The sequence below is a fragment of the Mauremys mutica genome, chromosome 1 (genome assembly GCF_020497125.1).
Source record: "Mauremys mutica isolate MM-2020 ecotype Southern chromosome 1, ASM2049712v1, whole genome shotgun sequence".
NCBI classification, from domain to species: Eukaryota; Metazoa; Chordata; order Testudines; family Geoemydidae; genus Mauremys; species Mauremys mutica.
In genome coordinates, this window is record NC_059072.1 from 317391086 (window position 1) to 317407245 (window position 16160).

General features: G+C 46.5%; 1 protein-coding gene across 3 annotated transcripts; it reads right to left on the reverse strand.

Moving 5' to 3' along the window:
* Window positions 1-703: 703 nt before the first annotated feature.
* On the reverse strand, window positions 704-11801 carry TEX26 (testis expressed 26). Of its 3 annotated transcripts, none has more exons than XM_045016508.1 (7): window positions 11565-11801; window positions 7789-7873; window positions 7359-7521; window positions 5636-5792; window positions 4135-4311; window positions 1450-1611; window positions 704-1020 (listed from the first exon to the last, which is right to left on the reverse strand). In XM_045016508.1, the coding sequence occupies exons 2-7, from the start codon at window positions 7860-7862 to the stop codon at window positions 908-910; spliced, it is 846 nt and encodes a 281-aa protein (XP_044872443.1). In that variant the 5' UTR covers window positions 7863-7873; window positions 11565-11801; the 3' UTR covers window positions 704-907. The 3 variants fall into 3 exon arrangements, with proteins under 3 accessions (XP_044872443.1, XP_044872452.1, XP_044872461.1); XM_045016517.1 differs by lacking the exon at window positions 11565-11801 and adding an exon at window positions 11027-11045; XM_045016526.1 differs by lacking the exon at window positions 11565-11801 and adding an exon at window positions 9242-9260.
* Between the last annotated feature and the right edge of the window lie 4359 nt (window positions 11802-16160).

Consider the following 16160-nt stretch of genomic DNA (forward strand, 5'->3'; position numbering starts at 1 on the left):
ATTCTGGGGAGAGCCTCTAGCAGCTATAGGTGCTCATGCAGCTACTCTGTTGTGAGGGGGTGGAGGTGGATGTTCATTGACCACTTGGGCTATGTCTACAGTGCAGTTAGACACCTACAGCTGGCCTCTTCCAGTTGACTTGGGCTTGTGGGGCTCGGGCTAAGGCATTGTTTAATTGTGGTATGGACATTCAGGCTTGGGTTGGCGCCTGGGCTTTAGGACCCTGCAAGGTGGGAAGGTCCCAGAGCCAAACGTCTACACCGCAATTAAACAGCCCCTTAGCCTGAGTCAGCTGGCAGACTTGAGAGATGGGAGACTTGGGATTTAGGAACCTGCTGCCATTGGATGAGGGTAGACATAACCCTCAAAGGCTGGCTTACTTGAAGGATGGCTTACAAGCTGGCTGACTACTTAAAATTTGCAGTATTGTCCTTCTGGTCTGTCAGTAGAGGAATGTCATTCAGGTAAGACTGCAGTTGGCCATGGGGAAAATATTTAAAAATCAAGAGTTTAGCCCTAATGCTGAATCTTGGGTTTGAGGATTGAATTTGAGGGTGGGAGATGTTATTTCATTTACCCCTACAAAGCAACAATCATAATTAGAGTACATGACATCTTTGACTGACAACATACTTACAGGATCATCTGAGCCAGGAATAAATGTTTTGCTGGAATTTACAGTACAGAAATGACAAAACATAAATCCCTTTTAACAGTCTATTGCTCTCAAAGGCAGCACCCTATTTGATGAGGTAGCAGTACAACAGGCTTTCTTATTTTAAAACAGGGTTTTGCAAATTATTCATGACACACACACAGAACACAAAGACATTATGGGTTACAATTACACCACTCATTCAGCACCAGCTGGATTCTGGAGGCCTTTCTCCTTTTGGATTGTTGGGTATCATTTGCATGCAGATAGTTTGTCTTCTGGTTTCTTTGAGGATGAAGTCCTTCTGAGTTTCTCACTCTGGCTCCCACAAACTGTGTTAAGAAAGTGCTGAAGAATTGCTCTCTCTATCAATACAATTAAAAAACAAAAGAGTGAATTTGAATCTCAAGCTGTCAAGTGCTATGAATTCCAGGAATGATGAACATTGGGATTGCAATTTTTATATAAAATAAACTTTTACAAATTCTGAGTGAGGATACAACAACCACTGCACTTTTAATATACTGTTTTTATAGGAGCAAAGACAATTCTCTCCTACATATTTGTGAGTAGGGGAGGGAAAATTCTCTGTTTCCTAGTAATTCCTCCAGTAGGGGCAAGGGGCTCAGGGTTCACCCTCCCCTGCAGGAGACAGAGAGAGGATTTTTCTACCTTTCCAACAAGTGTGAAGAGTGCAGTATTCAGAAAGTTTCATAGCTTGTGTTTCTTCAGTGACTGTGTGCATGATAATTTACACAGGATGGATTAAATTGTATCTTAGTATAGTACCCTACCTTGCTTTGGAGCTCTTTCAATGTACTTATTAACTTGTTCTGGATCCAGAGAATTTAAAATTGATATGATATTGAAATATTCTTTCCCAAAATCTCTTTGGTACGTGGTCATCTGTTTAATGTTTTCTTGGTTCTGGATGTGAGAAAATGTCACAGTAGGAACTGTAAAGGTAAACCAGGTAGGAACATTTGAGTGAAATCAGGCATAACCCTATAATCCTTCCCTTCATCGTTCCCCTCTCCTTCCTTGTACTGTGGTCTCCTTCTGTTCTTCCCATTTTAATTGAGGCCCTTTTCCTTCAATAGAATCAGTCCCTTCATATCTTATTGCAGAATTAGCACCTTAAGAGTACATCTAAGTGCCTTAAGGAAAAGGAAGCCTTATCTGTACTGTAAAGCACCATTTTTAATATCTATGATAGTATATAAATAATAATAACAATGCTCTGTGTAGTTAGCTTGGGATAGTGTTTGTTTGGAATCCAGTCTATACCCACTTTTAGCTACCAGTTGTAGGCCTGAGACCTGATTGACTCCCCTCCCCTCCCCCATGCTGAACAGCCTTGAGTGAAACTCAGGGAGTTCACCATGAACATTGAAAAAGGAATGTCCTGCTGCTGATAAAGCACCCCCACCTCAGGAAGGTCCCTAAGGAGAGTTATAACCACCGAGGTTGTAAAGACTCTGGAAAATTAGAAAGGATACAGAAAGAGAGACTCAACAAATGGTAAAATAAGCTCTGATCAGCATTTTATGCTGAGCATCTGGACAAACAGAGAAGGTCACAACTAAGTTACAATTTGGGCATGAAAGATAAAATGTAAAAAACTTGGGCAGGAAGGAGGACACATATGTGCCAGTGTTTAATTGGTTAAAAACTTTGTTATTTAGGAGTATGGGATAATGTGATAGGTTTAGTAAATTTGAAGGAGGTAGGTAGTTTTACCTATATAATGTAAACGAAAAACAATGCTCTTTAGGAACCATTTCCGGATTGCAGTGCAACATCAAGCTGCTAGAACACTGATCCCTCTGCACGACTGTGACGTGAAGAGGCATCGCCGGGAACCCCCAGATGAATGAATTCTGACTCGCCATCGGGTGAAATTTGTCCGTATATTGGGAGTGGTGAGCATAAGAGATTTGCTTGGTATATGTGTTGCTAATAAATAGATGTTTAGAGCACAACTGTGTAAGGCTCTTTGGCTGGGAAAAGGTTCCGCAGACCCGTAGAGCCCTGAGGGAAAGGGCAGGTACTTAAATTGACCAGGTTTCTTCCTGAGCCCTGTGGGTAAGGATCGGTGCCTTACAACCTGAGCTCTCAGAAGGGAAAGGGTGGGGGTGCCTCAATTGATTGGATAACGCCTTGAGACCTCGATAGGTTATAGGCGGGGTGCCTTAAATTGAGTGGGTAACACAATATTTTGAATTTCCTCTCAGTTAGGCTTCAGCTTGGCCATGGTACTGAGACATACACATCCTTCTGGACTTCTCTGCAGTATTTCATACCTCTGATCAACAAGTATTCCTGTGCCACCTCCAAGAAGCTGCAAGAGGGATCTGAAATGCCTGAAACTGGCTCTGGTGCATATCTTTAGCCCAACCCAAGAGCCATTATGGGTAACTATACCTCCCTCTCTAGATCTCCCAATCTGTGGGGTTCCCTTAGGCTCAGCCTCTCCTCATATTATTTCAGCACCAATAGGAAGCCAATGAGAGAGATGGTGAGACAACACAGGCTGAAGTGCCAGCAGAACCTGTAGTAGGAAGGAAGACTAAGGCATGGACTGGGACTCAAGAAACCTAAGGGCAGTTCCTGGCTCAGTTACAGACTTCTTGTGTAACTGTGTGCAAATCACTTAATCTACCCTGTGCCTCTATTTCCCATCTGTAAAATGGGGGGAAATGCTTCCCTATTTAACAGGAGTGTTGAGAGGATAAAACCCATTAATGAGTGAAAGGTGCTCAGATACAATGATGAAGGTCATATAAGAACCTAGACAGACACCTAGCTCTATATCTTCTTTAAACAGCACCATCTTCCAGTTTTCTCAATGCCTTGTTGAAAAATCAGCACTTAGCTGAACAGCAACATCCTGGGGTGGCAAAGACTGCCTGGAAGATGCATGAAATCAAGTTTATTTCCCAATGGGCTGGCCCTGACCATTTCTGGGTTGGCTTTGACCAATTTTTGTGTGGCACTGGCAAGCTCTGAACCTCTCCCCCCGGTGGATGAGGGATTGCACCACTGTGCCCCCACTCCCAGCAGAGTTTCCAATGCAAGGGGTCAGCGGCCCAGGTTTTCCCATCCTGACATGTCTGTGCATGTCAAATATTGGTGAACAGAGTTCTTGTGGTGGGATTGCAAGAGCACTCAGGTCCCTTTGACTTCAATAGGAGCAGAGATAAGCAAATTTTCACTTCTATGTGTAAAATTACTCCATGGTGCAAAGCTCATGCTGGACTCTCATAAAGAAACAGGCTCATTTTCTCCTGTCACAGGAAATCTTCAGACATCACTAATCAGTTACATAAGTAGAGGAGACCAGAGACTACTGAAGAACTAATTTAATAGTTGACATGATTTCAAAAGAATCTGATTTCATGTAAAGACCTGAAGCCATGATTTTCATCAGTTCACAATATTTTACTTATTTAATTTTTTAAAAACAAATATATTCTTACCAACTCCTTTTGCTGGAATATGCCGGTTTGCATTACATCCATATTTCCAGGAAAAGTCCATGAAGTCATGGATGCGGGCTGGGGCCTGGTAATGATGCCTAAACTCAGTTGCTGGAGGATGTGGGATTATTTTTTTCCAGTCAGGAGGCACAGGAATAGTATCTTTAATTTGTAAACCTGGAGAAATTAAAAAATAGTGTCAGTTTTATGGTACAATAAAATATCTCCTTCTCAATGAAACAGGAGATTTGTATTTGTGTGTGTGTGTGCGCGCGCACATGTGCACATCTCAGAAGTAAACAACAGGGAGCTAACCAGTAGAGCCAGTCAAAATTTTTCTATCAAATCTTTGTGTTTGGGGGGCTGGGGGGGGTTTACAGAAAATTGGGCTTTCATCTAAATGAAAAGGATCTGCTTCCATGGAAAATTACAAGTTATTGACAAACTGAATGCTCAAGAACTTAAAAAAAAATTTGGTTCCCAATCAAAAACTTACATGTTTTTAGTCTAACATGCCCCATAGTACCTCATGGGGTTGTGGTTTTGGTGCCACGCGCTCCCATTCTCCTCTTGGACCAGCCTACCCAGCCGGACCACATCTCCCATGATGCATGCCCCTACCCTCGGCAAAGGGGAGACCATGCTGCATTATGAGAGTTGTAGTTCAACCAGGGAGCCTGGCCTATAGAAGAGAACAGGAGCATGAAGCACCAAAACTACAACTCCCATGAGGCACCATGGCAGCATTTCTTTTTGGTTGAAATTTTCTGTATGAAAAAAGCCCCTCATCTTTTGACTTGCTCTACTAATCAGCCATGTTGGCGCCTCACTACAGATGGAAAGAGTTGAAAGGCTGGATGTGTGGTGAGGGAGATAAGATTGCAACAGACCAGCACTAAATTTCTGAGTCAACAGGTGCTTTACTTCCAAGATGTGTTAGGACCTTGCCCAAAGTCCATTCATGTGAATGGAAGCTTTTCCATTTATTTCAGTGGGCCACACAGAAAGAGAGATTGTCAAGGGGACAATGAGAAAGCATTGAACAGTGGAACCAGGGATGAAGCTTCAGTTAGTTGTCTTCAATAAAGTAGTAACAGCTTTGTACATTTAGCTATAACCTACTGGGATACTGGGAGGCTTAGAGGGACTGTGATCTACAAGGATAAATGCTAGAAGCATGTGACTAGGGGAGGAAAAAGGGAGGAGATGGGAAGATAGGGGTTAGCTGGGTTCCGGATGGGGCCCTGACCCTGCCATCCGTCTGCTCCAGTTTAGCTGGGATGGAATGGGGAGAACATACATGCTGCACCCTGTGGTCTACACTTCCTTTATGCTCCCAGAGAGACAGTATCTGCCTGAGACACAATGCCTCCAGGAGCCCCTGTTGGGGCAATGTGCTTCTGCTCTGTCCTCGACATTACCACAGCACTGTGCCTCAGAGTGTCTTAATCATCTTAATGGACCATTTTAAAAGGAGAGAGAGAGAAATCATTGCACTCACCCTGGGGTAATCCTAAATAATCTCCATTATAGGTAGAGTTGAACTGTGCTCTGATTGCTTCCCCGACCTCTTGTTTAGAAACAGGCTGTGTCCAGGGTGAAAGGCTGTTGATGGGCTGCGGTTTTTCTTCTCGAGGCACCTTCCAAATCATGAAACTCTAATAACACAAAGAGTGGGATTTTGTAGATCTGCATGTCTACAATTAGAGCATCACATGTATAGTAAATTAGATTGTATTCAGCCAGCTCCCACAGAGTAAGATATAATTTGAAGCTCAGTAATAATCATGCCTATTTCTTATATAGCACTTTTCATCAGTAAATCTTGAAATGCTTCATAATCTTTAATCTCTTTCTCCTTCAAACACCCTTATTAGGGGTTATCCCTATTCTACAGATGGGAAACAGCCTTTCTGTGCCTCAATGTGATTTGCAAAAGGTTACACAGGAAGTCCATGGCAGAGCAGGAAATTGAACCACATCCTAGACCAATGCCATAGTCACTGAACCAGCCTCTCTCTTTTGTTGTATATTAACCACAATAATTCTACCATATGAGAAGTTTCAAGTGGTATTCATAGTAAGCACCGGTTATATGCTGCCAGTTTTGAAAAGGGACACATCAACTTGAAAACTAGTCAGCCAATTACAAAATAAAAATGAATTTACAATAGTTTCAGGTACTTCTCCTTCTCCCAAAACCCCTAACCAATTTTGGGGGTCTCATAATCATATTTTCCTGTTTTTTAGAATGCCTCTCTCCCCCTAGTTGCTGTGTAAGAGAGACACACAAACAGCAGAGGAAACTAACAGAAAAGAGGAAACAGTGAAATTGACTATAAGCTAAGAGCCTGATCCAAAATGCTGTCAAATGCCCAAAGTAAACAAGCTGAAAATGGAGAAAAAGAAACTCTGGCTCTTAACACAAAAGCAGGGATGTTAACCTCAGGCCAAATTCCAATCTGGCTAGCAATTACATTCTGCTCCTCAAATACTCAGCAGCTGGATACGTTTGTCCCTTACTGTCATAAACGTTGGGTAATAGCATTGTGTACTGCTGTATATCACAGGTGGATGAAGTGATTAGTGTGGGTATGTGCTTACAGTCTGTAAAATGCTTTGGGATCCTTTGAGATGGGCAGTATTTAAATATGAGTCTATTTATTTTTTTTCAGACCATTGTGGAACTGTTCTGAAAAAAAGGATGGAAATGATAGAAAGATGTAAATGCTAAGGGCTGAATATTCTGGACATACATGAAGAAATGGAGACCATCTACAGAAGATGGTGATAAACAATAGAGTTTGCTGAATGGAAGGAATAATATGATTGGTCTGCGATGGAGTAGCTGCAGCCCAAAACGGAGCAGAGACTGCACATTTCAGAATGGAAATATTCGTGCATCACCATTAGAAGAGCCACCAAATCTCCCAAATAATATCTGCCCAAGATAGTACTTATAGATGAGACCTGACATTGTTCTTTTACACTGTAAACATATTAGTGAATGATGTTGTTTTCTTCAACTACCAAATCCCAGAGTCCGAATAATACCCACCTCTTCAAAGTTTCTTGTTGCTAAGTGCTTCTACTGGCACCCCATTCAGTGGCGTGCTCCAAAACTACAGCACCATAAACTTTATATCAAAACAAAATATTAAGCCCTACCACAGTACCTTTCCTAAGCAACCATAAATGAGGGAGAATGCTATAGCATTCCTTACTTGACTGGGATGAGGATTGTTTCTCCTTGTTCCTGATGAAGAGCCAGTCATTATAGGTTCTGCCTTGGAATATGGTTTCCAACAGAACTCTTCTCTGTAAGTATTAAAGCCAATAGGATCACTAAGTTGGTATGGATTCACATGTCCTTTTGCTGTTCTGGGACTATAAAAAAAGCATTAGAAATTGCAGTTAGAAATCGGGAAGTATACAAGCAGCATCTATCATTTACCACCTGTAATACTGCAAATACTGTGGTAAATGTATTTCCTATTGTAAGTACTGCAAACACTGGGGTAAAGTCACATACTATCATTAAATCTGCACTGTAACTCAACAGTTCCTCATCTGGACATGAACACAGGTTTTCAATACATCACAAAAACAAAACTAGCAGAAGAGTTAGCATTAATCTAGCCAGTACTATCTTACCGTACTGCTTCAGTCTCCACTGGTGCTCTATATGGGTACTCATGTTTCATTGTAGTTTCATACGGATCCCACATTGTTTTGTCGCCTAAAAACATATTGTATCAGTTATAAATGTGATAAATACAGAATGCTGTCTAGCCTATCTTTGTGACTATTCAGATAAATCATTCAGATGTAAGAAACTATAGATAAGCAATTTCACAAAGTTTAACACACAAAATAACTCAGGATCATTTGTGGCCATAGAGAATTCCCTCTCCATTGAATTAGCTGGAGTCAACCACAGCAACTGATGTGCTTTCCTTTCCTTGCCTTTGTATTTGAAAGCTATTTCATCTGCCTTTCTAAGCATCCTGGTAATTGGGAGTAATTAATCCAAACAAGGGCTGAGTCTATGTTGGCAGGAATAGGTAAACTCTTTACTTGGATTGAAATTCTTTAGAGCAGGAAACATCTTTTTACATGTTTGTACATCATCTAGCACAATGGTGTTAGGGCCTCTAGCTGCTACCATAATAAAACAGCATGCTTAAGTAGGGTCTGGTGACACTGGTGGTGAAAACCCCTGAGCTCTAGCTACAGTACTGCTTTCACTGTTGCTACCATTGGACTGCTCCAGTGGAGAATTACAAGTCCCATTTCTGGCATAGTACACACGGCCATGGGAAACAATCAGGGGAAACCAGAGGGGTTTGGAGGGGGAAGGCATAAAAATTGAGAACAGTCTTAGGAAGAGGTGAGAGCAGAGATATGAACTAGAGTGTGAATATAGGTGCTATGAGGGTAGTGATATTGAGATTGATGAGAATGAGGGAAACCAAAAAAGGAGAAGTTGAAGTTTTGGAAATAATAAAATGTGGATGGACTAGAACTTTCAAGCAGCAGTTCTCAAACTATTGGTCGGGACCCTGCAGTGCGTTGCAACCCCATTTTAATGGGGTTTCTAGGGCTGGCATTAGACTTGCTGGCAGCCCTATCCCACAGGGCCGAAGCTGAAGCCCGAGTCCCACTGCCTGGGGCTGAAGCTGAAGCCTGAGCCCCTCTGCCCAGGGCCAAAGCCCAAGCCCCCCACCTGGGTGGCAGGGCTCCAGCTTTGGTCCCCCTGCTTGGAGCAGTGGGGCTTGGGCTTTGTCCCCCGCACCGGGGGCAGCAGGGCTCAGGCAGGCTCTGGCTTCGGTCTCCCCTCCAGAAGTTTTGTGGATCACAGTTAAACATACAACTGTGGTTTAGGTGCCTAAATACCATTGTGGACCTGGGTCTTAGAGTATTCATATACATAAAGTTAAGCATGTGTAAAGGTTTTTGTGGGATTGGGGTAATAGTCACTTGCTATTTCTGTGCAGAAGTAAAGGAGAAACAATAACCAGCTCAGCACTCCATCCCTCAAAGGAGTTAATTAAGACCACAGCACTGACAAAAAATAATTTAAACAAGTGAATATGCGGACGTTCACCTCTACGGAAATTAAGATGAAAACACTAAACAAAGCTAGTTCTAAAGTGACAGGGTCTTGCAGTGTTTGGTTTGTGTTACAAGATCATTCTATTTTGTATCTGCTCCTTTGATGACATTTGTAGAACTTGCTGTGACAATAGAGAATTCTAAATTTGCGGTTAGGGACTAAAAGGGGCAGGGCTATTCCTTTCGTAAATACAATACATTACATTTCCAAGGCCAGACATTACATTATAGATAATTTAACACTCCCCCTACAAAAAAAATGCAGCCCAATGAAATTCTGTATAAGGGCTTATACCAATTCTGTATAAGGGCTTATACCACGCTCATCATCATAGTATCTGAGCACTTTCCGGTAGTGCATTAAGTGATGTGACTAACATCTGCCATGGTTAGTGCAGTGTCTTTGTTTTGGTAAGAACATAAGAATGGCTGTACTGGGTCAGACCAAAGGTCCATCGAGCCCAGTATCCTGTCTGCCAACAATGGCCAATGCCAGGTGCCCCAGAGGGAGTGAACCTAACATGTTGGTAATGATCAAGTGATCTCCCTCCTGCCATCCATCACCACCCTGTGACTAACAGAGGTTAGGGACACCATTCCTCACCCATCCTGGCTAATAGTCATTAATGGACTGAACCTCCATGAATGTATCCAGTTCTCCTTTAAACCCTGTTATAGTCCTAGCCTTCACAATCTCCTCAGGCAAGGAGTTCCAAAAGTTGACTGTGCATTTGTGAAGAACTTCATTTTATTTGTTTTAAACCTGCTGCCCCTTAATTTCATTTGGTGGCCCCTAGGTCTTCTATTATGGGAACAAGTAAATAACTTTTCCTTTTTCACTTTCTCCACATCACTCATGATTTTATATACCTCTATCATATCCCCCCTTAGTCTCCTCTTTTCCAAGATGAGTTTTATTTGTTATGGGAGGTTCTATTAATTTGTTGCTATGTGCTTATATTTGAGAAGACAGATAGAAGGCATGCACTTGGAAGGGAAAGTGGCAAGACCCATGATGGACTTTGGTTCCTGGGGGACTTTGAACTCTTCCAATTGCGGCAGCAGGAACATACTAATCTGCCCTTTGCAGTGTTACTGTAACCATCTTGGTCCAAAGATATGAGAGAGAGAAGGTGGGTGAGGTAACAGCTTTTAGTGGACCAGCTTCTGATGGCACAGGTTCAAGCTTTTGAGCCACACAGAACTCTTTCTCAGGTCAGCACAGGGAGGAATAGTGAGGAGGGGCCAGCTGCACCAGCACAGATTGCTACCCACAGCCCAGCCCAACTCACTAGGGCATATTTGCTGATGGCAGCATTTCCCTGGGGCTGCCCCACATTCCTTCTGCTTGGCCCTCAATCCCCCCACCCCACCGTCTTGTACCCAACCCTCCTCTGGTTGCCCCGCTGCTAGGGTTGCCAACTTTTTATTTACAGAAAACCGAATATCCTTGCCCTGCCCTAAGGCCCTACCCACACCATCATCCATCCCTCCCTCCCTTTTCCCCACCCTCACTCACTCATTTTCACTGGGCTCGGGCTGAGGAATTTGGAGAGTGGAAGGGGGCTCAGGGCAGGTAGTTGGGATGCAGGCGGGGTTTGGGATGTGAGCTCCAGAGGGAGTTTGGTGTGGGAGGGGCCCAGGACTGGGGCAGGATGTTGGGGTGCAGAGGGGGTTCAGGCTCCAAGAGGGAGTTTGGATGTGGGAGGGGGCTCAGGGCTGGGGTTGGGGCATGGGAAGGAGCTCAGGGTGCAGGCTCTGGCCTGGTGGCACTTACCTCAGGCAGCTCCTGGAAGCAGCCAGCTTATCTGGCTCCTAGGTGGCGGAGGTGCAGCCAGGGAGGTGCTGCACGCTCCCCCCAGCCACGGGCACTGCCCCCCACAGCTCCCATTGGCCACATTCACAGCCAATAGGAGCTGTGGAGCAGGCGCTCGGGGTGGGAGCAGCACTCGGAGTCCCCCTGGCCGCCCCTGTGCCAAGGGGCTGCAGGTACATGCTGCCCACTCCGGGGAGCCTGCCTGCAACACAACTGGACTTTTAATGGCCCAGTTAGCAGTGCTGAGCAGAGCTGCCAGGGTCCCTTGTCACTGGGGTGGTCTGGTCAAAAACCAGACACCTGGCAACCCTACCCAGGGGGCCTACTACTGGTTGGCCACGCCCCTTCCCCGGCCACGCCCCTTCCCCGGCTCCCGGCCCCTGCACGGGACTCTGGCAACAGCCCAGGACCTGGAGCAGACGCTTCTTTATCGCTAAGGCGCATGCGCAGCTCACTGGCGTCCAGGCTCTGCTGCCTGCGCCCGCGGGGCGGGTCTCACCTGGCGGAGCCGGGGCCGGGGAGCCGGGCCGGGGTCTGCCGCGGGGGTCCGGGGCGGCCGCGGCCCCGCTGATGGGGGGAAGGGCGGGTCTCCGCTGCCCGCCCCGCGGCGCCGTGTGGGGTCGGCAAGAGGCGCTTCCCCCCGGCGGCTCCAGCCCGTTCGACGGCGGGGCCCGAGGCCCAGAGTCAGCGGGGGCCGGGGGAGCCGCTCAGTGCCGCGGGCAGGGCCGGGCCGGGCCGCGCCGCGCCGGGCCGGGCCGCGCCGCTGGGAGCCGGGAGCGCGGGACGCCGCCCGGTTGCCCCTAGCGCCCGTCTGGCGATTGTGACCGGGGCAGGGGCGGGTCACAGCGGGCACCCGGGGTGGGGGGGGAGCGTTATGGCCCCGTGGGCGGGCCCGGGTCCCGCCGTAGAGCCCGGCGCGGGACAGCTCCGGCGCGAGCCTCTCGGACGTTTTCAGCTGCCCCCCTGCTCGCGGCGGCCTGGCTTTGCGGGGAGGGGGGAAGCGGGGATCCGCGGGCCCTCGGCGGGCTGCAGGGTAGGAACGGGCCGAGCTGTACAGTGGGAAATGTTCCCCCCCGCCCGACTCAGCCCCCCCTTGTCTCTAGCCCCGCCGGTGAGCGGGCTTCCCTGGCGGGAGCCGCAGCTGTAGAAGCCTCTCTGCAGTTCCTACGTCACCCTGAATTGACAATAATGCTCCCCATAGATGCTGACGCTGTGGGTGCTGGAGCACCCATGGAAAAAAATTAGCGGGTGCTTAGCACCCACCAGCAGCCGGGTGCCCCCCATCAGGCCGCCGATCAACACCCCCCTCCCCCGGCTGCCAAGATCACCTGCTCCACTGCATGCAGGAGGCAGGGACAGAACTGGGCAGAAAGAGACAGGGTGGGAATGGTCAGGTGTTGGGGGGGTTGAGCACCCCCCAGGGAGCCACAGGAAGCCAGCACCTATTAGGTCTACACTTAAAACACTTTGATGATGCCACTATAGCACTTAAGTGAAGACATACCTAAGTCAATGGGAAAGTGTCTTCAGTTGATATAGCCTCCCGGAGAGGCGGTAGCCATGTCAAGAGGAGAAGCTTTCCCACCGACATAGTGCTGTCTCTGCCAAGGCTTAGGCTTTGGCTACACTTACACTTCAAAGCGCTGCCGCGGCAGCGCTTTGAAGCGCTAAGTGTAATCAAAGCGCCAGCGCTGGGAGAAAGCTCTCCCAGCGCTGTCCGTACTCCACCTCCCTGTGGGGAATAACGGACAGTGCTGGGAGCCGCTGGGGCTTTGACCACACTGGCGCTCTGCAGCGCTGCAATTTGCAGCGCTGGAGAGGGTGTGTTTTCACACCCTGCTGCAGCGCTACAAATTTGTAAGTGTAGCCAAGCCCTTAGTCAATATAGCTATGTCAGGATGTGGATTTTTCGCACCCTCTGAGTGATGTAGTTATACGGATAGTGTAGCCCTGGCCTGGATCCCTTACTTCACAGTGTTTCCTTATTGGTTCTGCTTTGTTAATATGTCTGATTAAAGTGGCCTTGTCTGTAAATTCTGTAGGAGATGGGTGCCGTGAACTGACAGGTGTTTTGTAGGATAGTTGGGGACTACAAGAAACATAGGAGAAAATACACTTTCAGTGCAGATTTTACTGTATTAGAGACAAAATCTCTTTCAGGAGCTTGAACATTAAAAGGTCAGCTTATGTGAAGCTGTTAACTGATATAGTTTAATGGACTCCATTGTGGAGCAGACTTCAGTTGTTTTACTGCCCAATAAGCTTTACTTGTTACTACCTGCAGTTGTATTAAACAGCAAGTAGTTAAGAAAAATGAAATGGAAATAAAATTGTTATATTTAAATGTTACTTATTTCAAAGGAAATATGGAAAGGGCTGAAAATGAATTGCTGACTAAAGTGCTTATCTACTTGTTTTGATATTGTTCATTGCAGATTTGTTTCTCATTTGTTTAAGTTGACTTGACAAGATTTGGGGCTGGAGACTTGGGATATTTGCTGGTGTTTCATTTGTATAGTTCATGAGTGGCTTGTAAAGTATTCATGCAATTTAGCTGGGTGTGCCTGTGGATGCTGGTGGCTGAGTGACCCTAGCACCAAGAGAGGTTTGCTGCTTGTCACTGGCAAAACATTGAGACAGTGTAGGCTGGAGAGTTAAGGGGGTAAAGTGTTCTCACAGTTCCAGGTTGTACCCCTATCACAGAGTGATAATTGGGAATTGTTTAAGAACACTTTACTAGGGCCTTGGCTACACTGGCACTTTACAGCGCTGCAACTTTCGTGCTCAAGGGTGTGAAAAAACACCCCCTGAGCACAGCAAGTTACAGCGCTGTAAAGCGCCAGTGTAAACAGTGAGCGCTGTAAGCTAATCCCCATGGGGAGGTGGAGTACCTGCAGCGCTGGGAGAGCTGGCGCCGCGACCACACTCGCACTTCAGAGCGCTGCCGCATGGCACAAATTAAATAGATTAAAAGATGGCTAACTGATTGGACAAATGACTGGGGAGGAGTATAAAAATATTGCTCAGGCATGCAGGAGTGAAATCAGGAAGGCCAAATCACACTCGGAGTTGCAGCTAGCAAGAGATGTTAAGAGTAACAAGAAGGGTTTCTTCAGGTATGTTAGCAACAAGAAGAAAGTCAAGGAAAGTGTGGGCCCCTTACTGAATGAGGGAGGCAACCTAGTGACAGAGGATGTTGAAAAAGCTAATGTACTCAATGCTTTTTTTGCCTCTGTCTTCACAAACAAGGTCAGCTCCCAGACTGCTGCACTGGGCAGCACAGTATGGGGAGGAGGTGACCAGCCCTCTATGGAGAAATTCGGGACTATTTAGAAAAACTGGACGAGCACAAGTCCATGGGGTTAGATGCACTGCATCCGAGGGTGCTAAAGGAGTTGATGGATGGGATTGCAGAGCCATTGGCCATTATCTTTGAAAACTCATGGCGATCGCGGGAAGTCCCGGATGACTGGAAAAAGGCTAATGTAGTGCCCATCTTTTAAAAAAGGGAAGGAAGAGGATCCGGAGAACTACAGGCCAATCAGCCTCACCTCAGTCCCTGGAAAAATCATGGGGCAGGTCCTCAAGGAATCAATTCTGAAGCACTTAGAGGAGAGGAAAGTGATCAGGAACAGTCAGCATGGATTCACCAAGGGCAAGTCATGCCTGACTAACCTAATTGCCTTCTATGAGGAGATAACTGGGTCTGTGGATGAGGGAAAAGCAGTGGATGTATTATTCCTTGACTTTAGCAAAGCTTTTGATATGGTCTCCCACAGTATTCTTGCCAGCAAGTTAAGAGTAGTATGGGCTGGATGAATGGACTATAAGGTGGATAGAAAGCTGGCTAGATCGTTGGGCTCAACGGGTAGTGATCAATGTCTAGTTGGCAGCCGGTATCAAGTGGAGTGCCCCAAGGGTCGGTGCTGGGGCCGGTTTTGTTCAATATCTTCATTAACGATCTGGAGGATGGTGTGGACTGCACCCTTAGCAAGTTTGCAGATGACACTAAACTGGGAGGAGTGGTTGATACACTGGATGGTAGGGATAGGATACAGAGGGACCTAGACAAATTAGAGGATTGGGCCAAAAGAAATATGATGAGGTGCAACAAGGACAAGTGCAGAGTCCTGCACTTAGGATGGAAGAATCCCATGCACTGCTACAGACTAGGGACCGAATGGCTGGGCAGCAGTTCTGCAGAAAAGGACCTAGGGGTTACGGTGGACGAAAAGCTGAATATGAGTCAACAGTGTGCCCTTGTTGCCAAGAAGGCTAATGGCATTTTGGGTTGTATAAGTAGGGGCATTTCCAGCAGATCAAGGGATGTGATCATTCCCCTCTACTCAGCACTGGTGAGGCCTCATTTGGAGTACTGTGTCCAGTTTTGGGCCCCACACTACAAGAAGGATGTGGATAAATTGGAGGGAGTCCAGCGGAGGGCAACAAAAATGATTAGGGGGCTGGAGCACATGACTTATGAGGAGAGGCTGAGGGAACTGGGATTGTTTAGTCTGCAGAAGAGAAGAACGAGGGGGGATTTGATAGCTGCTTTCAACTACCTGAAAGGGGGTTCCAAAGAGGATGGATCTAGACTGTTCTCAGTGGTAGAAGATGACAGAACAAGGAGTAACGGTCTCAAGTTGCAGAGGGGGAGGTTTAGGTTGGATATTAGGAAAAACTTTTTCACTAGTAGGGTGGTGAAGAACTGGAATGGATTACCTAGGGAGGTAGTGGAATCTCCTTCCTTAGAGGTTTTTAAGGTCAGGCTTGACAAAGCCCTGGCTGGGATGATTTAGTTGGGTTTGGTCCTGCTTTGAGCAGGGGGTTGGACTAGATGACCTCCTGAGGTCCCTTCCAACCCTGAGATTCTATGATAGGATGGCATGGACTGCATCCTCAGCAAGTTTGCAGAGGACACTAAACTTGGAGGAGTGGTAGATACGCTGGAGGGTAGGGATAGGATACAGAGGGACCTAGACAAATTAGAGGATTGGGCCAAAAGAAACCTGATGAGGTTCAACAAGGACAAGTGCAGAGTCCTGCACTTAGGATGGAAGAATCCCATTCACTGTTACAGACTAGGGACCGAATG